General features: G+C 37.0%; 1 protein-coding gene across 2 annotated transcripts in view; it reads left to right on the forward strand.

Annotated features, from left to right (window-relative positions):
- MYH10 (myosin heavy chain 10) overlaps nt 1-17,137 on the forward strand; it is a 152,081-nt gene that overhangs the window by 9,071 nt on the left and 125,873 nt on the right. For both annotated transcript variants that reach the window (XM_004375992.2, XM_023731074.1), the window contains exon 3: nt 14,388-14,544. In XM_004375992.2, the coding sequence (XP_004376049.1) occupies nt 14,388-14,544 (157 nt within the window). The remainder of the gene's footprint in view (nt 1-14,387; nt 14,545-17,137) is intronic.

A 17,137-nucleotide genomic window follows, 5' to 3' on the forward strand; every position in this document is an offset into this window, starting at 1 on the left:
CCAGATTATGGGATTGCTCTAGAATGGTTGTAAGGTCTGTGAAGGCTGGGAGACTTTGTTCATTGTTGTATTTCTAGTTACTAGCATAGCGCCTGGCATACAAGAGACACGAATAAATGTCCTTTTCCTTCTTTCCTCATCCAAAACGTGGAGGGAGCCGATGAGAGGGTACTTTATTGATTGTCTCTGAAAAAGTCTGGACAGGAAGGAACCAATGGATCAAGGGCTGGAGGATTTGATGACATAGAGCAGTGTTAACAGGAGTAAGGGAGTGAGAAACTGGGAAGTGAAGAGTCGTCAGATTGTAATGTTGAAATCTGAGATTTGAGAGGTGGATCAGTTTTGAATTATGCCTGGTGTAGTCAATTGTGAAGGCCTGGAAATGTGATGACACAGCCAAAAAGTTGTGGAGAACTAGATTGTGGAGAGGATCTGGGCTGTTTCTCTGCCAGAGATTTCACCTTGCTTTCCCACATTGGACATTGTAGGTAGCTGCAAATGGGAGAGAAGAAGGGAGATATGTAGGAAAGGGAAGGAGATTGTGGGTCAGAGAGAAGGAATGGGAGAAAGGACAGTGTATCTTATTTGTAGCCATTTCTCATGATAATTCTAAGATTTTGTGAATATCTTTTTTATTGAATTTGATTTTTGTCCAGCTTAATTTATATCAGGGACAGCCTGAGTGAGTTTCTGAGTCTTTTTTTCAAAGCATGGCCTTTACAGAAGGAGAATATAGATTTTTCTCAAAGTATTAAGATCATAACAGAGTTGGAGGTGTGAGAGGATCATAGCTTTAATTGGTGGAATAGAAAAAGGGTTCCTGCCTAAGATTCAAGCTGGAGCACTTGACTCTAAAGAAACCCTGTTAAGAGAATAGGGGCTGGAGGTAGCCACAATTGGTGGCATTGTGATAAATTTGCACTGCACTTTGGAATTGACTGGTCGGTTGACATTAGCCAGTTGAGATGCCACCATATGGACACTAATAACTTGAGTAGGACCTTTGTGGACCTTTTTGGATATATTTCTATAGATAAAATAGAATGTATGTGTATTTGAACAAATTAGGTTGCTAACAGGTTAATTATACGATTTCCTTTCGTATATCTTCTTTGGAGTTTTTCTCCCCTCCCCTCCTCAATTTTTTAGGTCACTAATTTTCATCTTCTTTCCTAATAAAAACATTTAAACTGTAAATTTCCCCGCTAATACTGTTTTAGCTCATCTCCCAAGTTTTACTATGTAGAATTTTTATTACTCATTTCTAAATATTTTCTAATTTCTGTTATGGTTTCTTCCCCCAGGAACCATTCAAAAGTATACTTTTAAAATTGTCAAATATGGGGTTTTAGAAGTTAACTTTCTGTTGTTGATTTTTAAGTTAATTGCATTGCAGTCAAAGAATATAGTCTATATGGTATGGTTTCTTGTTTAGATGAGACTTGCTTTGTGTTGGAGTATATTGTAGTTTTTAGGAGCGTTCTGTTAAGTGTTTGAAAAGAATATGTAATCTGTTATTATGGGTGTGAGGTTCTGTATATGGCTATTAGATTAAACTTTTAAATTGTGTTCTTTAAATCTTCTATAAACCAAAAGAGCCCTGGTGGCATAGTGGTTAAGAGCTCAGCTGCTAACCAAAAAAGGTCTGCAGTTCGAATCCACCAGCTGCTCCTTGGAAACCATATGGGGCAGTTCCAAAAAAAAAACCAAACCCGTTGCCATGGAGTGGATTGTGCCTTATGGCTACCCTACGTTTCTGAGTAGAACTACACTCCACGGGGTTTTCAGTGGCTGTAATCTTATGAAAGTAGATTGCAGGCCTTTCTTTTGCAGTGCCGCTGGGTGGGTTTGAACCGCTGACCTTTCTGTTAGTAGCTGAGAGCAAATCATTTGCGACACCCAGGGACCTGTGTAAAAAAAAAAAAAAAAACCAACCCATTGCTGTCAAGTCGATTCTGACTCACAGCGACTCTATAGCTTGCTAACTGTTGTCTGCTTGATCCAATTACTTGGATAAGTACGTTTAAAATCTCTCAAGTGTTTTATCAACTAAGTATGCATGCCTAAACAATATAGTTTAGTTTTACTTGTTTTTAAATTTTTATATAAATAAATCACATGGTTTGTAGCTTTTTTTTTTTTTTGCTTTTTTGATCGACATTGTTTTAAGATTTATCCATATTGTTTTATGTTGGTATAATTTAGTGGTTCTCAAATATGCTCTGGGGTTTCCTGAGGCCTCTTCAGGGGGCCCGCAGGATCAAAACCGTTGTCTATAATAATAGGAGAATGTTATTTGCCCTTTTCACTGTTGATATTTGTACTGATGATGCAAAAGCAATAATGGCTAAAACCGCTGACACCTTATCATGAATAAAAGCAGTAACCCCAAACTGTACTAGCAGTTATTTTATTTTTCACTAGCAGTTAAAAAAAATCTCAGTTTCACTCAAGAATGTCATTGGTAAAGCAGGAAAAAATATTGATTTCATTAAATCTCAACCTTGATTTAAAAAAAGTCTTTTTATCTGTGTGATGAAATGGGAAGTATGTATAAAGCACTTCTGCTGCATACTGAAGTCTGATGGATGCCTTGAGGAAGAGCATATGTGTAGTTATTTGAGTTGCAAGCTAAGCTAGCCACTTTTTTTTTTTTTGGTGGAACACTATTTTTGTTTGATAGAATGACCAGTAGATAAACTGTGGTTAACTAAGGTATTTGGCAGACAGTTTCTTGAAAATAGAGTCCCCGGATGGTGCAAATGATTAACGTGCTTGGCTGCTAACCAAAAGGTTGGAGGTTTGAATCCACCCAGAGGTACCTCAGAAGAAAGGCCTGGCGATTTACTTCTGAAAAATCAGCCATTGAAAACCCTATGGAGGACAGTTTTACTCTGACACACATGGGGTCACCGTGAATCGGAATCAACTTGATGGCAACTGGTACTGGTTCTTGAAAATGAACAAAGTAAGCCTGTCACTTCAAGGAAAACAACTGACCGTATTTGTTGCCAATAATAAAATTTGAGTTTTCACATGAAAATTAGCATTTTGGGAAATTTATATCTGCCACTGTTAACTTGCTAGCTTGTCAATACTTAAAAACTTTTCTGATGAGATAGGTGGTGATATTAATGAATGTGAATTTTGGTATCAGATAATGAAATGTCCTCCTTTGGAAGATTTGCGTAATTCAGTGTACCAATATTTTCCAAATATTACAAAACCATATATGGGTAAAAGATTCATTCAGTATGCAAGATAAACCAATGGATTTTAATGTATCAGAGTATGAAATTTCATTTATAGGGTCTCAAATGCCATATTGTATCTAATCTTTGAAGAAATTACAACTCATTGAGTTTTGATATCATTTCAAAGAGGAGTGTTCACAGTTACCTCAAAAGTCTTAAACTGCTCCTCCCTTTTCCAACTAAATAGCTGTGAGGCCATATTTTCTTCATATACTTCAACCAAAAGAACATAACACAACAGATTGAATGCAGAAACATGAAAATTAAGCTGTTTTCTATTAAGCTGCACAGTTAAAGATTTGGAAAAATATAAAACTGTGCCACTCTTCCCACTTTTTTGTTTTGGTTGGGAAAATATAGTTATTTTTCATAAAAATGTTATTTATGTTAACATGTAATGTATTGTTATTTTTAAATGAATGAATACACTTTTTTAAAACCTCATTTTAGTATTTATTTATTGTCTTTGGGGTCCTCAATAATTTCTAAGAGTTTAAAACAGTCCAGAAACCAAAAAGTTTGAGTAGCTCATTCATTTTTGATGGAATATAGTATTCCATTGTAATATTTTAACTCTTTACTCAACTATTGATGGAAATGTGTATGTGTTTTTTTCCCAGTTTGAATTTATTTTGATGCTTCAGTGAATGGCCTTGTACATATACCTGGTGCACTTAAGCATTCTTTTCCGTAAGGTGTATAAATAGGAGTGGGGTTCTTGGGTGATAGTATATACATATCTTTAATTCGTATCCTCAACTTTTCTAGATAATGCCTGATTTAGTCGGAGTCCCAGCACAAAACAGATGGCCCTCAAACTGGGTAATCTGAGAATATAATAAATAAAGGGACAATTTACAAACATGTGGGCAGAGTTTAAAAAAACAAATAAGGAGTAATGCAGTACCCCAGGGATGGTTATGGCTGCGAGCCCTTGATATATCTTGGCCTTTACAGTAACAATAAGAAAGAGAGGGAGAGGGTAGCTGTATGGAGAGGGTTGTTGTTAGTTGCCATTGAGTCAGTTCTGACTTATGGCAACCCCGTGTGAGTCAGTAGAACTGCTCCATAGGGTTTTCAAGGCTGTGACCTTTCAAAAGCAGATTGCCAGGCCTGTCTTCCAAGGTGTCTTTGGGTGGGCTCGAACCGCCAACCTTTTGGCTGGTAGTTGAGTGCTTAACTGTTTGCACCTACCAGGGACTCCTATGGAGAAGGTTACCTGATAGGAGCTGGGGGCAGTGGTGGTTCAGTGATAGAATCCTTGCCTTCCATGTAGGAGACCTGGGTTCAATTCCCAGCCAGTGCACCTCTGCGCAGCCACCACCTATCTGTCACTGGAGGCTTGCGTGTTGCTGTGATGCTGAACAGGTTTCAGCGGAGCTTCCAGACTCAGATGGACTAGGAAGAAAGGCCTGGCAATCTATTTCCAAAAATCAGTCAGTGAAAACCCTATGAATCACAATGATCTGATCTGTAACCAATCATGAGAATGGCGCAGGACCAGGCAACCTTTTGTTCTGTTGTGCATGGGGTCCTCATGAGTTGGGGGGCCAGCTTGATGGCCACTAACAACAACAGCCACAATGTTATGGGAATTGTGGCCTTAGAGAGATGCAGCTGGCAGGGAGGGAGTCTGGAAGATAAACACACAGACCTTCTCCTCCCACTTTCAGTCTCCTAGTGATGTCTCCCATTGACCTAACTCAGTGTGAAGCCAGAGGCCAAGGGAATTTGATAATACATTTCTTAGGGTCAGACTTTGTTCCATTTGGAATTGAATTTTGTATACAGTGTGAGTTAAGGGCAAGACTGATTTTTTCCCCCCAGTATGGCTATCCAGTTGACCCAGTGGTATTAAACAGTCCTTACCCCACTGCTCTAAAGCACCACCTTTGCCATAAAGCAGGTGTTCGTAAATATGTTCTTGACTCCCTAGTCTATGCTATGGGTCTTTGTGCCTATCTTTGGGGTAATATTACATTGTCTTAAATGTTAAAACTTTGTAATATGTCTTGGTATCCAGTATAAGGCCACTAACTTTATTGTTCTTTAGGATTGTTTTGACTGTTGGGTCCTTTGCATTTTAATATAAATTTTAGAATCAGCTTGTCAGTTTTTCATGTACGCACATGGGCTCCCACGTTTGTGCACACATACATACACATACACACCTATTGGGTTTTGATTGGGATTTTATTGGTTCTGTAGATCAGTTTGGGAAAGAAATAAAATCTTTACAATATTAAGCCTTCTAATTCATGGGTATATTCATTATTTAGTTCTTACATTGTTTCTTAATTTTTCTCAGTGATGTATACTTTTCTATGTAGACATCTTACACTTCTTGTGTTAGGTTTCTTTTTAGTATTTGATTCTCTTGGGGGATGCTATGTAAATGATGTTTTAAATTTTGTTTTCTAATTGTTACCATTATGTAGAAATATAATTGCTGTATTTTTACAATTAAATTTTGCATATTGACTAAGTATATCCAGTGACCTTGTTAAATTTACTTGATTTATAGTTTACCTGAAGAATCTTTTGAATTTTCTGTGAACACACTCATGTTGTCTGCAAGTAATGACCGGTTTATTTTTTTCTTTCCAATCCTTAAACATTTCTTTTTGCTTGCTTTATTGCATTGTCTATAGAACTTTCGGCACAATGTTTGTTGAATAGAATTGATAGGCAGCATCCTTGTATCATTCCTGATCTCAGATGGAAAGCTTTCAACATTTAACTGTTAAGAATGATGCTTGCTATAGGTTTTTTTAAAAAAATATCTTTTATCAGGTTAAGGGACATTTCCTTCTATTGGCTACTTTCTTCCCAAATGGATGATTTTTTAAAAAAAATCCTGATTGGATGTTAATTTATCAAACGTTTTTCTGGTATCTAATAAGATGATAATGTGATTTTTCTCGTGTTATTGTGGAGAATTTTGCAGCTTTTTGAGTGTTAAACTAGCCTTGCTTGCAAGAACCAAGTATTCTTTTTATATATTGTTGGATTCCTGGGTTCTGTTTGCTAATATATTTTGTTTAGGAGTTTTATATCTATGTTCATGAGTGAGATTGATGTATAATTTTCCTTTCTTGTGCTGCCCTCATCATATTTTGCCATCAAGATTATGCCGGTTTATAAAATGGGTTGGGGGAATGATTCATCTTTGTGTTTTCTCTGGAAGAGTTTATATAGGGTTGATACTGTTTTCTTTCTTAATGTCTTTCTTTTTTAAATAACAATAGAGTTTTCTTTGTGGGGAAGTTTTTTTTTTTTTTTAATAGACTGAACTCTTGTCAGTTTTGGTAACTGTTTTTCTAGGAGTTTGTCTGTTTCATCTGAATTTTTTAATTTATCAACAGAAAATTGTTCATAATATCCTCTGTTTTTTTGTAGGATCTGTAGTGATGTTCTCTTTCATTTCTGATATTGATAATTCTGTTTTTTAAATGAGTCTTACCCAAGGTTTATCAATTTTATTAGTCTTTTCAAAGACCAGGCTTTTCTCACTTTGTTGGTCCTCTCTTCAACTTTCTATGAGTTTAATTTGTTGTTTATTCTCTAACTTCTTGAGATGGATACTTAGATCTTTGATCTTTTTTCAGCCAATGTTTTCCAGTATGTGCTTTAAAGATTATAAATTTCATACTAAGTATTGCTTTAGCTGTATCCTACAAGGTTTTTTGGGGGAGGTGTCGGGGGCAGGGAGCAAGCAGTTAGGCTAAGGAGAACTAGCACATGTAGGTCGCCTTAATCCTATCAGGGACTGAGATCCTTCCCAACAGGGTTTCAGGCTCTAAGGGCTGGTCGTTTCTCAGATACTGCCTTCGGGTGTAGCCCTGAGAATCCCAGCTGAAAGCCTGGAGTGTTTACCACACCACCTCCTCCTGGGTGGGCCAGAACTGTTTAATTTCTCTTTCCTCAGCTTTGTATGCTGCTGAAAACTCTGTTTAGTATCTTGCTTCTCAGCCGCAGATTTTGGAATTTTTAACTATTATCTGCTTAAAAAAGAAACAATATTTCTGTATCATCAAATATTCAGTCAGTGTTCAGATTTTTCTTATGTCTCATAAATGTTTATTACAGTTGGTCTGTTGAATTCAAGGTACAAACAAGGTCGATAGATTGTATTTAGTCTCTTCTAATGACAAGCTGAATTGACACAGTGGCTGCAACAGTGGGCTCAAGCATAACAACAATTATGAGGATGGCACAGGACCAGGCAATGTTTCGTTCTGTTGTACATACAGTTGCTGTGAGTTGGAGCGGACTCAACGGCACCTAACAACAACAATTTATAGGGTTCCCTTCCCTCTTTTTTTATATGAAGACAACAATCAATTATGCCATAGAATTTTCTAGGTTCTAGATTTTGTTGATTGCATTTCAGTGGTCTTTAACCTATTTTTCTATCGCCTGTATTTCCTTTAAACTAGTAATTGGATCCAGAGATCAGATTCAGGAGGCACATAATGTGAGGTTATGGATCATTTTATGATGCTGAGATTGATCATTGAGTCAGTTTAGGTTTTGTCAGCCTAATCCATTCGTTGTGTCCTCATCTGCCATTGACCTAATGATGAGCATTGTCCAGATCTATTATTTTATGATTGTTGTTAGTTGCCATCAAGTTGGCTCTGTCACATGGTGACCTTATGTATAGCAGAATGGAATGGTGCCCAATCCTGTCCTATCTTCATCATCTTTGATATATTTGAGTCCATTATTTTGATGGGTTTGAGTCCATGTGTTGGAATCCTATTATTTTATTAGGGGTTGCAAAATGGTGATTTAAAAGAAAAAAAAAACAAAAAACGAACTTGTTGCCGTCAAGTCGATTCCAACTCATAGCAACCCTGCAGGACAGAGTAGAACTGCCCCATAGGCTTTCCAAGGAGTGTCTGGTGGACTCAAACTGCTGACCTTTGGGTTAGCGGTCGTAGCTCTTAACCACTACGCCACCAGAGTTTCCAAATGTTATCACTCTTCCTGCATTTATTAGCTTGGTGAATTATTTTAAACTCAGTATACACACCAAGTTTTCTTCAAGTGTACTTATTATTACTGCTTTTTAAAAATAGTATTTTTTTGTTCTTCCAATGGAGCAATAACAATAGTTTTAAAAAATTCAAAATTTAAAAAAAAGTACTTTTAGTTTTCTGTGCCCCCTGTGTTCATCAGCCCTCTCAGTATGGTTTTTTAAAATTGTTTTTACCTTTGTACCTTGTTTTTCTTCTATTTTACTTTCCTATTTTCTTTGAGAAGGAAGTTGTCCCAGAGTAAATGTGTCCACTCTATCACTTGATGTCCTAAAGTATCCATTCTGCTCTTTATTTTCTCCACTGAGGATTTTAATTTTATTATTTCAGGTGATTTCTTGCATTTTTTCCATGCCTTAGTCACCTATTTTTTCTTATGCATTCCTGTTTCAATTTGTAGAGGCCATGTTAAGCTATATTCTGTTGTGGATATGAATATTCCGTAAAGTTTTATTTTAGCATATTTTGTAAATAATTGGCATAGGTAATTCCTTTCTCTGAATCCCTTTATGATCTTTTCCTTATTCCGTAAGTTGGTGGGTTGTTTTTTTTAAATATTCATCTATTATATGAATTTTATCTACACGTTGTGGTTGCAAATGGTGTGGGTGAATTATTCCATCTCCCTTTCTGTTTAGGTGATGCTCTGATTTCTTTTTAGAGTTCCACTTGGGGGTAGGTTTGTGTGCATATACCCAGTTCAAGCTCCGGTTCCTAATAGAAGACTTCAGAAGCGGTCTATTACATTGCCATCTGCACCTGCCCTCATTTCCTTTGGGCCTATGAAATAATGTATCTACATATCCCTGCTTTCTTAAACAGGTGGGCCGACACTTAAAAGATGAGTAAAATGTCCCAGTGACAGACAGGGGAGATGGCATTTCAGGCAGAGCAATCCATATACGTGGAACTGTGGAGGCATAAAGCAGTATAACGTGTGAAAAATTGCAAATATTTTTATGTGTCCCTCTTAGGTAAAGTATATAATAACATCATTTGGTGTTCTAAAGTCTAAGCTTATCCTTCAAGCCTTTGTAATTCTTTAGAATTTTCTCATGGCTTTACTAGTCCAGTATTTCCAACTGCTCGCTCAGCATTTTGTGTGGCTCGTGGACCTTAACCACAATCTTGTATGTTAAAAGGGGTTTCATTATCTTTTCCTACAAATTAGACTGTTTTCCCTGTCTGTCAATAAAGTGGTTAAGAGCTTGGCTGCTAACTAAAAGGTCGGCAGTTCGAATCCACCAGCACTCCTTGGAAACCCTACGGGGCAGTTCTACTCTATCCTATAAGGTTGCTATGAGTCGGAACCTACTCGACAGCACCTAACAACATCAGCAACAATGCTTGAAAACCTTCGAGTCGTCACTGATTTACACCTTACATGGAGTTTCTGTATTTAGAGTTTCTGAGTGCTATTCATTCTCCATCCAGCTTTCTCATGACTCATCCCTTGTCCATTTTTGTAATGCTTTTCTCTCACCTAAAACCAGTTGTTCCTGGTGATCTGCTTCCATAAAGATTACAGCGTACAAATCCCTAGGGGGCAGTTCTCCTCTGTCACATGGGATTGCTATGAGTCAGAATCGACTCGATGGCACCTAACAACAATAACAAAGGACAAATGTTTTATGATCTCGCTTATATGAACTATCTAAATAGGCAAGTGTGTAGAGACCAGAGTTCATGAGTGGTTATCAGGATGGGTGGGAGGGCGAAAGGAGGAGTTACTGCTTAGGGGGCACTGAGTTCCTATTAAGGGTGATGGAAAAATTTGGGAAGAAATAGTGGTGATGATTTCACAACATGATAACTGTAATTAACGTCACTGAATTGTGCATATAAAAACTGTTGAAATGGCAAATGTTTTGTTTTATGTATTTTTACTATTAAAAATTTTTTTTATGAGAGTAGATTCCACTCTTTGCCATAATAAGTTCTACTCTTAATAAACAACCCAACAGTGCATGTACAAAAAATAATAAGATGAACCAGTTGCCATCAGGTCAGTTCCAACCCGTGGGGACCCCATGTGTGTCAGAGTAGAACTGCGCTCCACAGGGTTTTCAGTGGCGGATTTTTTGGAAGTAGATTGCCAGGTGCCTTTTGGCAGACTCAAACCACCAACCTATCGGTTGGCACGTGAGCACATTAACCATTTACACCACCCAGGGACTCCTAACCAGCTCTGTGATCTTTTTCTCTCATCTAGACCCTGTTGCGCACTGGGGCCTGTTACAGCATCTTCACTTGTCTTCCTGCTTCTCATCTCTTGCTGCTTCCATCATTTTCCATATGGCTGCCAACTTTATACTTTTTCTAAAATGCTTCTTTCCTCTTTTCACTCTGCTCTCCTCAGACCTCTAATATTTATTCACCTATACTAGACAAAATCTGAATTGTTTTGTGTGACTTTCAAGGCTCCTATCTCTCACATTCCATGGTACAGAATCTGTTTTTAGCTAGACTGGGCTTTTGACTCTGCCTGGGACCTATCCTGCCACCACGTTTTACGCTCAGTGGGAATTCCTTTCTCCTGCATTTTAACCTAATAGTCTTTAAAAAGAACATCAAAGACCATTTAGATCTAAATGTTTTACCTGGTTTTATGGTTTCTGACAAGATGATCGTGACTCCCAGTGTCTAGGGTTTCCTCTGTGTTCCATTCCAGAGATTTCTCTACTAGTTTCTAATACCCGTTAATCTCTTTCTCTTTTTGTACCACTCTTCTTCTTGTGCCGTATATTGTCGCTTGTTGTTTAATCTATATTTGTTAAATTCTTACCTAGATTATATGTTTTGAAGGTGCATACTGTCTTGTGTAGGGAGTCACTGGGTGGCACAAAGAGTTAAGCGCTCGACTGCTAGCCCTGGTGGTGCAGTGCTTAAGAGCTACAGCGGCTAACCAAAAGGTCGGCAGTTCGAATCCACCAGCCGCTCCTTGGAAACTCTATGGGGCAGTTCTACTTGTCCTAGAGGGTCGCTATGAGTTGGAATCGACTCAACAGCAATGGGTTTTTGGTTTGCTAGCTGAAAGGTTGGCACTTCAGACCCACCCAGCGGCACCTCAGAAGAAAAGACTGGTAATCTTCCAAAAGGTCACAGCCTTGAAAACCCTATGGAACTGTTCTACTCTGCACACATTGGGTCACCATGAGTTGGAATCAACTGGACAGGAACTAACAACAACAACAAATATCTTGTGTGTGTCCTGAAATACTTAGTGAAGATTAATTTTGAACTTTTTAAGACCTCCAGAGAAGTTATTTTCACAACATGTTGCCCTCCTGCTATGTGCCTTTGGGAAAGACAAAAGAGATACAGTATTGGTTCAATTATCGGTTATTAAAGAGCCTTCCTAATATTTGAGATCAGTTTCTAGGTTGTTGGAAGTTAGCCCTTTAAGCACTTAAGTTTAGTAATGTTTCCACTTAAGTATTTATTACTTCCCCTTTTAGCAAGCACAGGATACTGATGATGATTTAACCTTTTGTTTTTTGATGAGATACTCATGTTTATGAGTCTTACTCATTTTTGCAATCCTTAGACAAGTGCCTAAAACATGGCAGACACACATACTGGAATTATCTCCAATTAAAAATGTCATTGTTATGATGTTTCTGTGCTGTATATACATAGTATGGAATTTTAGGCTGAGTTTGCATATTTGAACTCTCTTGAAGTCCCGCCCCCCTGTGCTAGTCTATAATTATTTGCCTCTTATAAAAGTGAAGGGTAGAATCTGTAGCTTCATGATAGCCTATGATCTCTCTTTTTTCTTTTTTGTGATCTAATTTTTGAATGAAAAAGCAAGGTCCTGTATATAAAAATTTTTCAAGATGTATAGTTTTGTTAACTTTACTGTGTATAAATTATCCTCAAAATAAAACAAATTGAGGTTGCACCCCTTAGTTTTGTGCCCCTTACTGCAACTTGTTTTTATTGTTGCTCATTGTCTTTGTGTCTTATGGGTGGCAGAGAGAGACAGGACTAGCCTGGCAAGAGACTTGATTGGGAGAAAGTGCAAGATGGTCTAGGAACCCTAAGAGCTGGCCACAGTTCAGTGAGGTGTGCTATATGTTCGAGAAAGCCAAGAGTCTGAAGACTTAATCGGTCAACAAGGGAGGGACAAACAAGGGCAGATGTCCAGCTGGTCAGGTCCAGAAGTAAGGCGTCAGCAGACAGAGCCCAAGTCAGTGAACTTAGGGCACAGGCTCTTTTCCTTTTGTCCCTTCTGTATCTCTAATCCAGGTAGGAAGTGGATTCACCTGAGCCTGCAGTTGTGCGTGGAGGAAAGACACAGGGAGAACAGCTAGAGAAATGGTTCTGATCACTTAACTCTTTTTGGCTGGCTTTCATTCTCTTGTAGTAACTGCATTAGTATTTAGCTTTTTAGTAACTGCAGTATTCAAAACAGAGTAGTCTGTGAGTGCCTTCTGGTGGCACGTGCCCAGGGTTTCAGCCCTTATGAACTAAGCTGTTAGTTAGATCCTCCTTATTATTCACTGGGGAAGCAGGACGTGGAGCCAAACACTGGCAGTCCTCCAGTTTCTTTAGTGTCCTCTTGCTTTAGATTTTGGTCTACCCAAGTCACCTTATATGGAAACCCTGACAGTGTAGTGGTTAAGAGCTACAGCTGCTAACCAAAAGGTCAGCAGTTCGAAGCCACCAGGCACTCCTTGGAAACTCTATGGGACAGTTCTACTCTGTCCTGTAGGGTCGCCATGAGTTGGAATCGACTCGACGGAAACGAGTTTAATTTTTTGGTTTTAAATCACCTTATATAAAAGGTCTATTTCATAATGCAACTGAATGTCTTTACAAAATGCCTTCAGTCCCTCACAGGGCTGGAGCATCTGGTATCCATCCTAACGGCTCTTGTTTTTCCATAGTTGCCAGGCCGGTTTTGTAGATTATTCTCAGAAATCAATCCATGTAAATTAAAAAACTCAAAAGCGGTAATACTCATAGTATCGATCCTAAGTAATGACTAATATATGATCAGGAAAGTTTATATCTTCTAAACTTTTGTTCTTGTTGTTATGTGCCATTGAGTTGATTCCGACTCATAGTGACTGTAGGACAGAGTAGAACTGCCCCATAAGGTTTCCTAAGCTGTAATCTCTAAGGGAGCAGATCACCAGGTCCTTTCTTCTACAGAGCTGCTGCTGCTGGTGAGTTGGAACTGCTGATGTTTGGGTTCGCAGCCAAGGCCTTACATATTGTACCACCAGGGCTGCTTTCTTCTCGACTAGTGGTTCTTCAAAAAATACTTAGCACCCCAAAGAGCTTTTGTTTATATATTTACTGTATTAGAAATTAAAAGAAAATTTTAAATATTTATTATTTCATTTAAAAATAACGGTGGTAAAAAAAAAAAGTGATAAACCCATAACTAGTAACATAAATCATTTTTTATGAAAAACAAACTGTATTTTCAAAAACAAAAAAATTAGAATAGTGAAAAGTTTCAACATTTTTCCAAATTTCTTGAGTATCTTAACAGAAGATAGTTGGATTCTCATATCTGCTTATTCGTTTAAATTATTGCAATATGTTGTTTGGTGATGACTATTAAGAAAATCCAGCCTCGCTACTGATAATTTTGTCAGAAAAGGGAGAAATATTTTAATAGCTTTTTCAGATAATTATGAGTATTATTCTTTGATACTACACATACCAAAACTCGACAAATGATAGTTTCTTAAAGGTCAGTTGCAATGTGGAACCTGAAAACATGCTAATTAACTTTTTATACCTGTACACTTGTGCGAGAATGAACATAAAAAGGCAAATAACATTGCAGAGTAAACCTGTGAATTTAGGAAGCACGTGTTACTGTTTCTGTTTAACAGATGAGAGAATTGAGTCCAGGAGAGTTTTGCTTAATAAACTATCTGTGGGAGAACTGTTTTTGGTTCATAGCAGAAAATTGCCCATGATAGGCTAGATTTAATTTGGAGATAGATGCCTTATTCAAAGGATAAATGTCCCTGTTCTAACCACTGTGTGATTTCTGTCTTCTGATTGGACTCTGACTGATGAATGCAGTTTTTTTTTTTTTTAACACTATGTTTTATTTTTATTCTAGACTTATTCTGGACTCTTCTGTGTAGTCATAAATCCTTACAAGAATCTTCCAATTTACTCTGAGAATATTATTGAAATGTACAGAGGGAAGAAACGTCATGAGATGCCTCCACACATCTATGCTATATCTGAATCTGCTTACAGATGCATGCTTCAAGGTAATTGGAAATGTTAGACAACTAAATACTCTGAATTTCTTTCTTTTTTTTTTTAAAAATGATTTTATTTATTTTGCTGTTGTTAAGAATATACACAGGAAAACATACATCAATTGAACAGTTTCTACATGTACAATTTAGTGACATTGATTACATTCTTCGAGTTGTAAAACCAATCTCACCATCATTTTCTGAGTTGGTCCTCCTGCATTTCCATAAACATAGTGGCTCTCATGGTTCTTTCAAGTTTTTATTGTCAGTTTGATCCCATATAGATAGATAATTCTTAAAAGACCATAATGCTCAAGGCAGACCTTTTTTACTAGTTAAGCTAAACTGTTGTTTGGTCTCAAGAAGACTTCAGGGGATGTTTTTGGTTTAAGATTTAAAGATGGTATCAGGGCAATAGTTTCAGGGGTTCATCCACTGTCCATAGCTCCAGGAGGTCTGGAGTCCATGAGAATTTGAAATTCTGTTCTGTACTTTTCCCTAATACTCCGAATTTCTTAAACGTAATTTAGTGTTTTTTTAGTGTCTCAATCTGCTGTACAGAGGGCTTTGACTCTTTTTAGAAAAAGATTAAAAAGAAAAATAATAAATGTTCATTGCAGAAAAATTGTGAGTTCTTACAATTAAAATAGACCATATAGCCATTTTATATAGGGAGCTGGGAAGTATGTTTGTTGTTTAATGATAATATATGCTAATAATTCTGTTAAAAAGCATCTAGTTTTTATATACATTTGATCCCCACCACAAGCCAGTATACTCAAAGCTTTATTACATTAGATTCTAAAATAACAGGAAGAGCCAAGAGGAATAATAATAGAAAAAGTGGATATTTCATTGGAGAAAGAAGGATTATAAAATATTATTTGTGATATAAATGCATGTAAAAGGAGACAACAAATTTAAAAGTATGTGTTGAGGTGGTTGATTTTGACTGTTTTCTCATAGATTAGAATGAAAGATAAATTTGAAGTCATTCATTTGAATTATGGCTTTAGACATGGCTTATGGAGGGATTTTTTTCTTTTTGTAAACCAGAATGTAGTGATTTTGAATGCATTTAACATTGCTGCTCCACAAGACTGCATTTAAATATGGGAGCTCCTAATGTTATGTGAAAATCCAACCTTCTATAATAACTCCCCCTCTCTGCCTCCATTTATTTTTTTCTTTCTTAATTAAGGTTCTTATAAAATACTTCCGTGATTGTTTTCGAAAGACAGATGAGATATGCTGCATCTACCTTTTATCAAATTGCAGGTCATGGGAAGGTCCTGTTGGTGATTGGGCCTGAGGGTAGTGTATGTGTAGGAATTAATAAAATACAATACCCATTTCCTACTTAAAGTTTTGTTTGGATATCTATTATATACTAGGTCCTCTGAAGCAAATAGGAAGGACTTCACGATCAGAAGAGTGTGGTAGATCTGTAGGGACAGTTTCAAAACCCAGAATGAGGTTAGACTTTTTTAGAAAGGTTGCATTTTATAACCTTTTCTTAGGTTCAAAGCCAAAGAATATTAAGAAGTAGCTAGGGCTGCAGATAAATTTTGTTAGATGATGGAGAAAAAAGAATCATTAGCTTGTGTTTGTTTTTGTTTATGTGTCTCTGTTAAGAGGAATGATTTTTAGATGCAGAAATGAATTGTATGAATGAGTAAACTATGCCTTATATGGGAGAAGAAATTGGAGAAAGCACCCTCCTTTTCTAGTTGAATCCATAGTTCCTTGTCCAAACAAATGACATTCTCACTATTGAGATTGCTGGCCCTCTGCCTAAGGTCTTTGAAGAATTATATAGAAGAGGAGTTTCTAGAACTCTGGGGATAGGCTAATATATATAATTCTAATTTTTCAAAAGGGGAAGACTCTAGACCTCTGAACTTAATATGCATACCAGGAAAGATTCTAGAATCTAGTTAAAAAACAGTCGAGGAACAACATGAATATTCACCACATTACTTTAGGCTTGGTAGGAAGGGAAATGGAGTAAACCTTGTTAGCAGAGTATTAGGACTGCTGTATGGCATTCTCTAGTCTTTCATGATATCCTCATGATTATATGATGAAAAATTGGACTTGAGGTGCTTGTTAATGATTGAGGTTAGTTAGGTTTTGTCAGGGTGTGCACCAAAGGGTGTGTGCCATTTTCAATATTTTATCAATATATTTGAAGATGTTAGGTGTATGCCCGTAGAATTTTGTGGACATTAGGAAACTGGGAGGGATAATAAACACATTTGATGAAAAGAAACAGAATTTTAAAAGATCCTGAAAATTTTAAATGGGGAACTGAATTGTAACAAAACAGTTAACAGGGATATGCAGGGTACAAGGACAATACACAAAAATCAGGCAAGTTTCTACACACTAGATATGAGCAACCTGAAAAGGTAATTAAGAAAACATCTCATTTTCAATAGCATCTAAAAGAATAAAATACCTAGGAATGAATTGAACCAAAGAGGTAAAGACTTGTAAACTGAAAACTATAAAGCATCACTGAAATAAAGAAGATGTAATAAATGGAAGGACATACCATGTTCATGGATTAGAAGACAATATTGTTAAGATGCCAATACTA

Source organism: Trichechus manatus, unplaced genomic scaffold (assembly GCF_000243295.1).
Source record: "Trichechus manatus latirostris isolate Lorelei unplaced genomic scaffold, TriManLat1.0 scaffold00040, whole genome shotgun sequence".
Taxonomy (NCBI): Eukaryota; Metazoa; Chordata; class Mammalia; order Sirenia; family Trichechidae; genus Trichechus; species Trichechus manatus.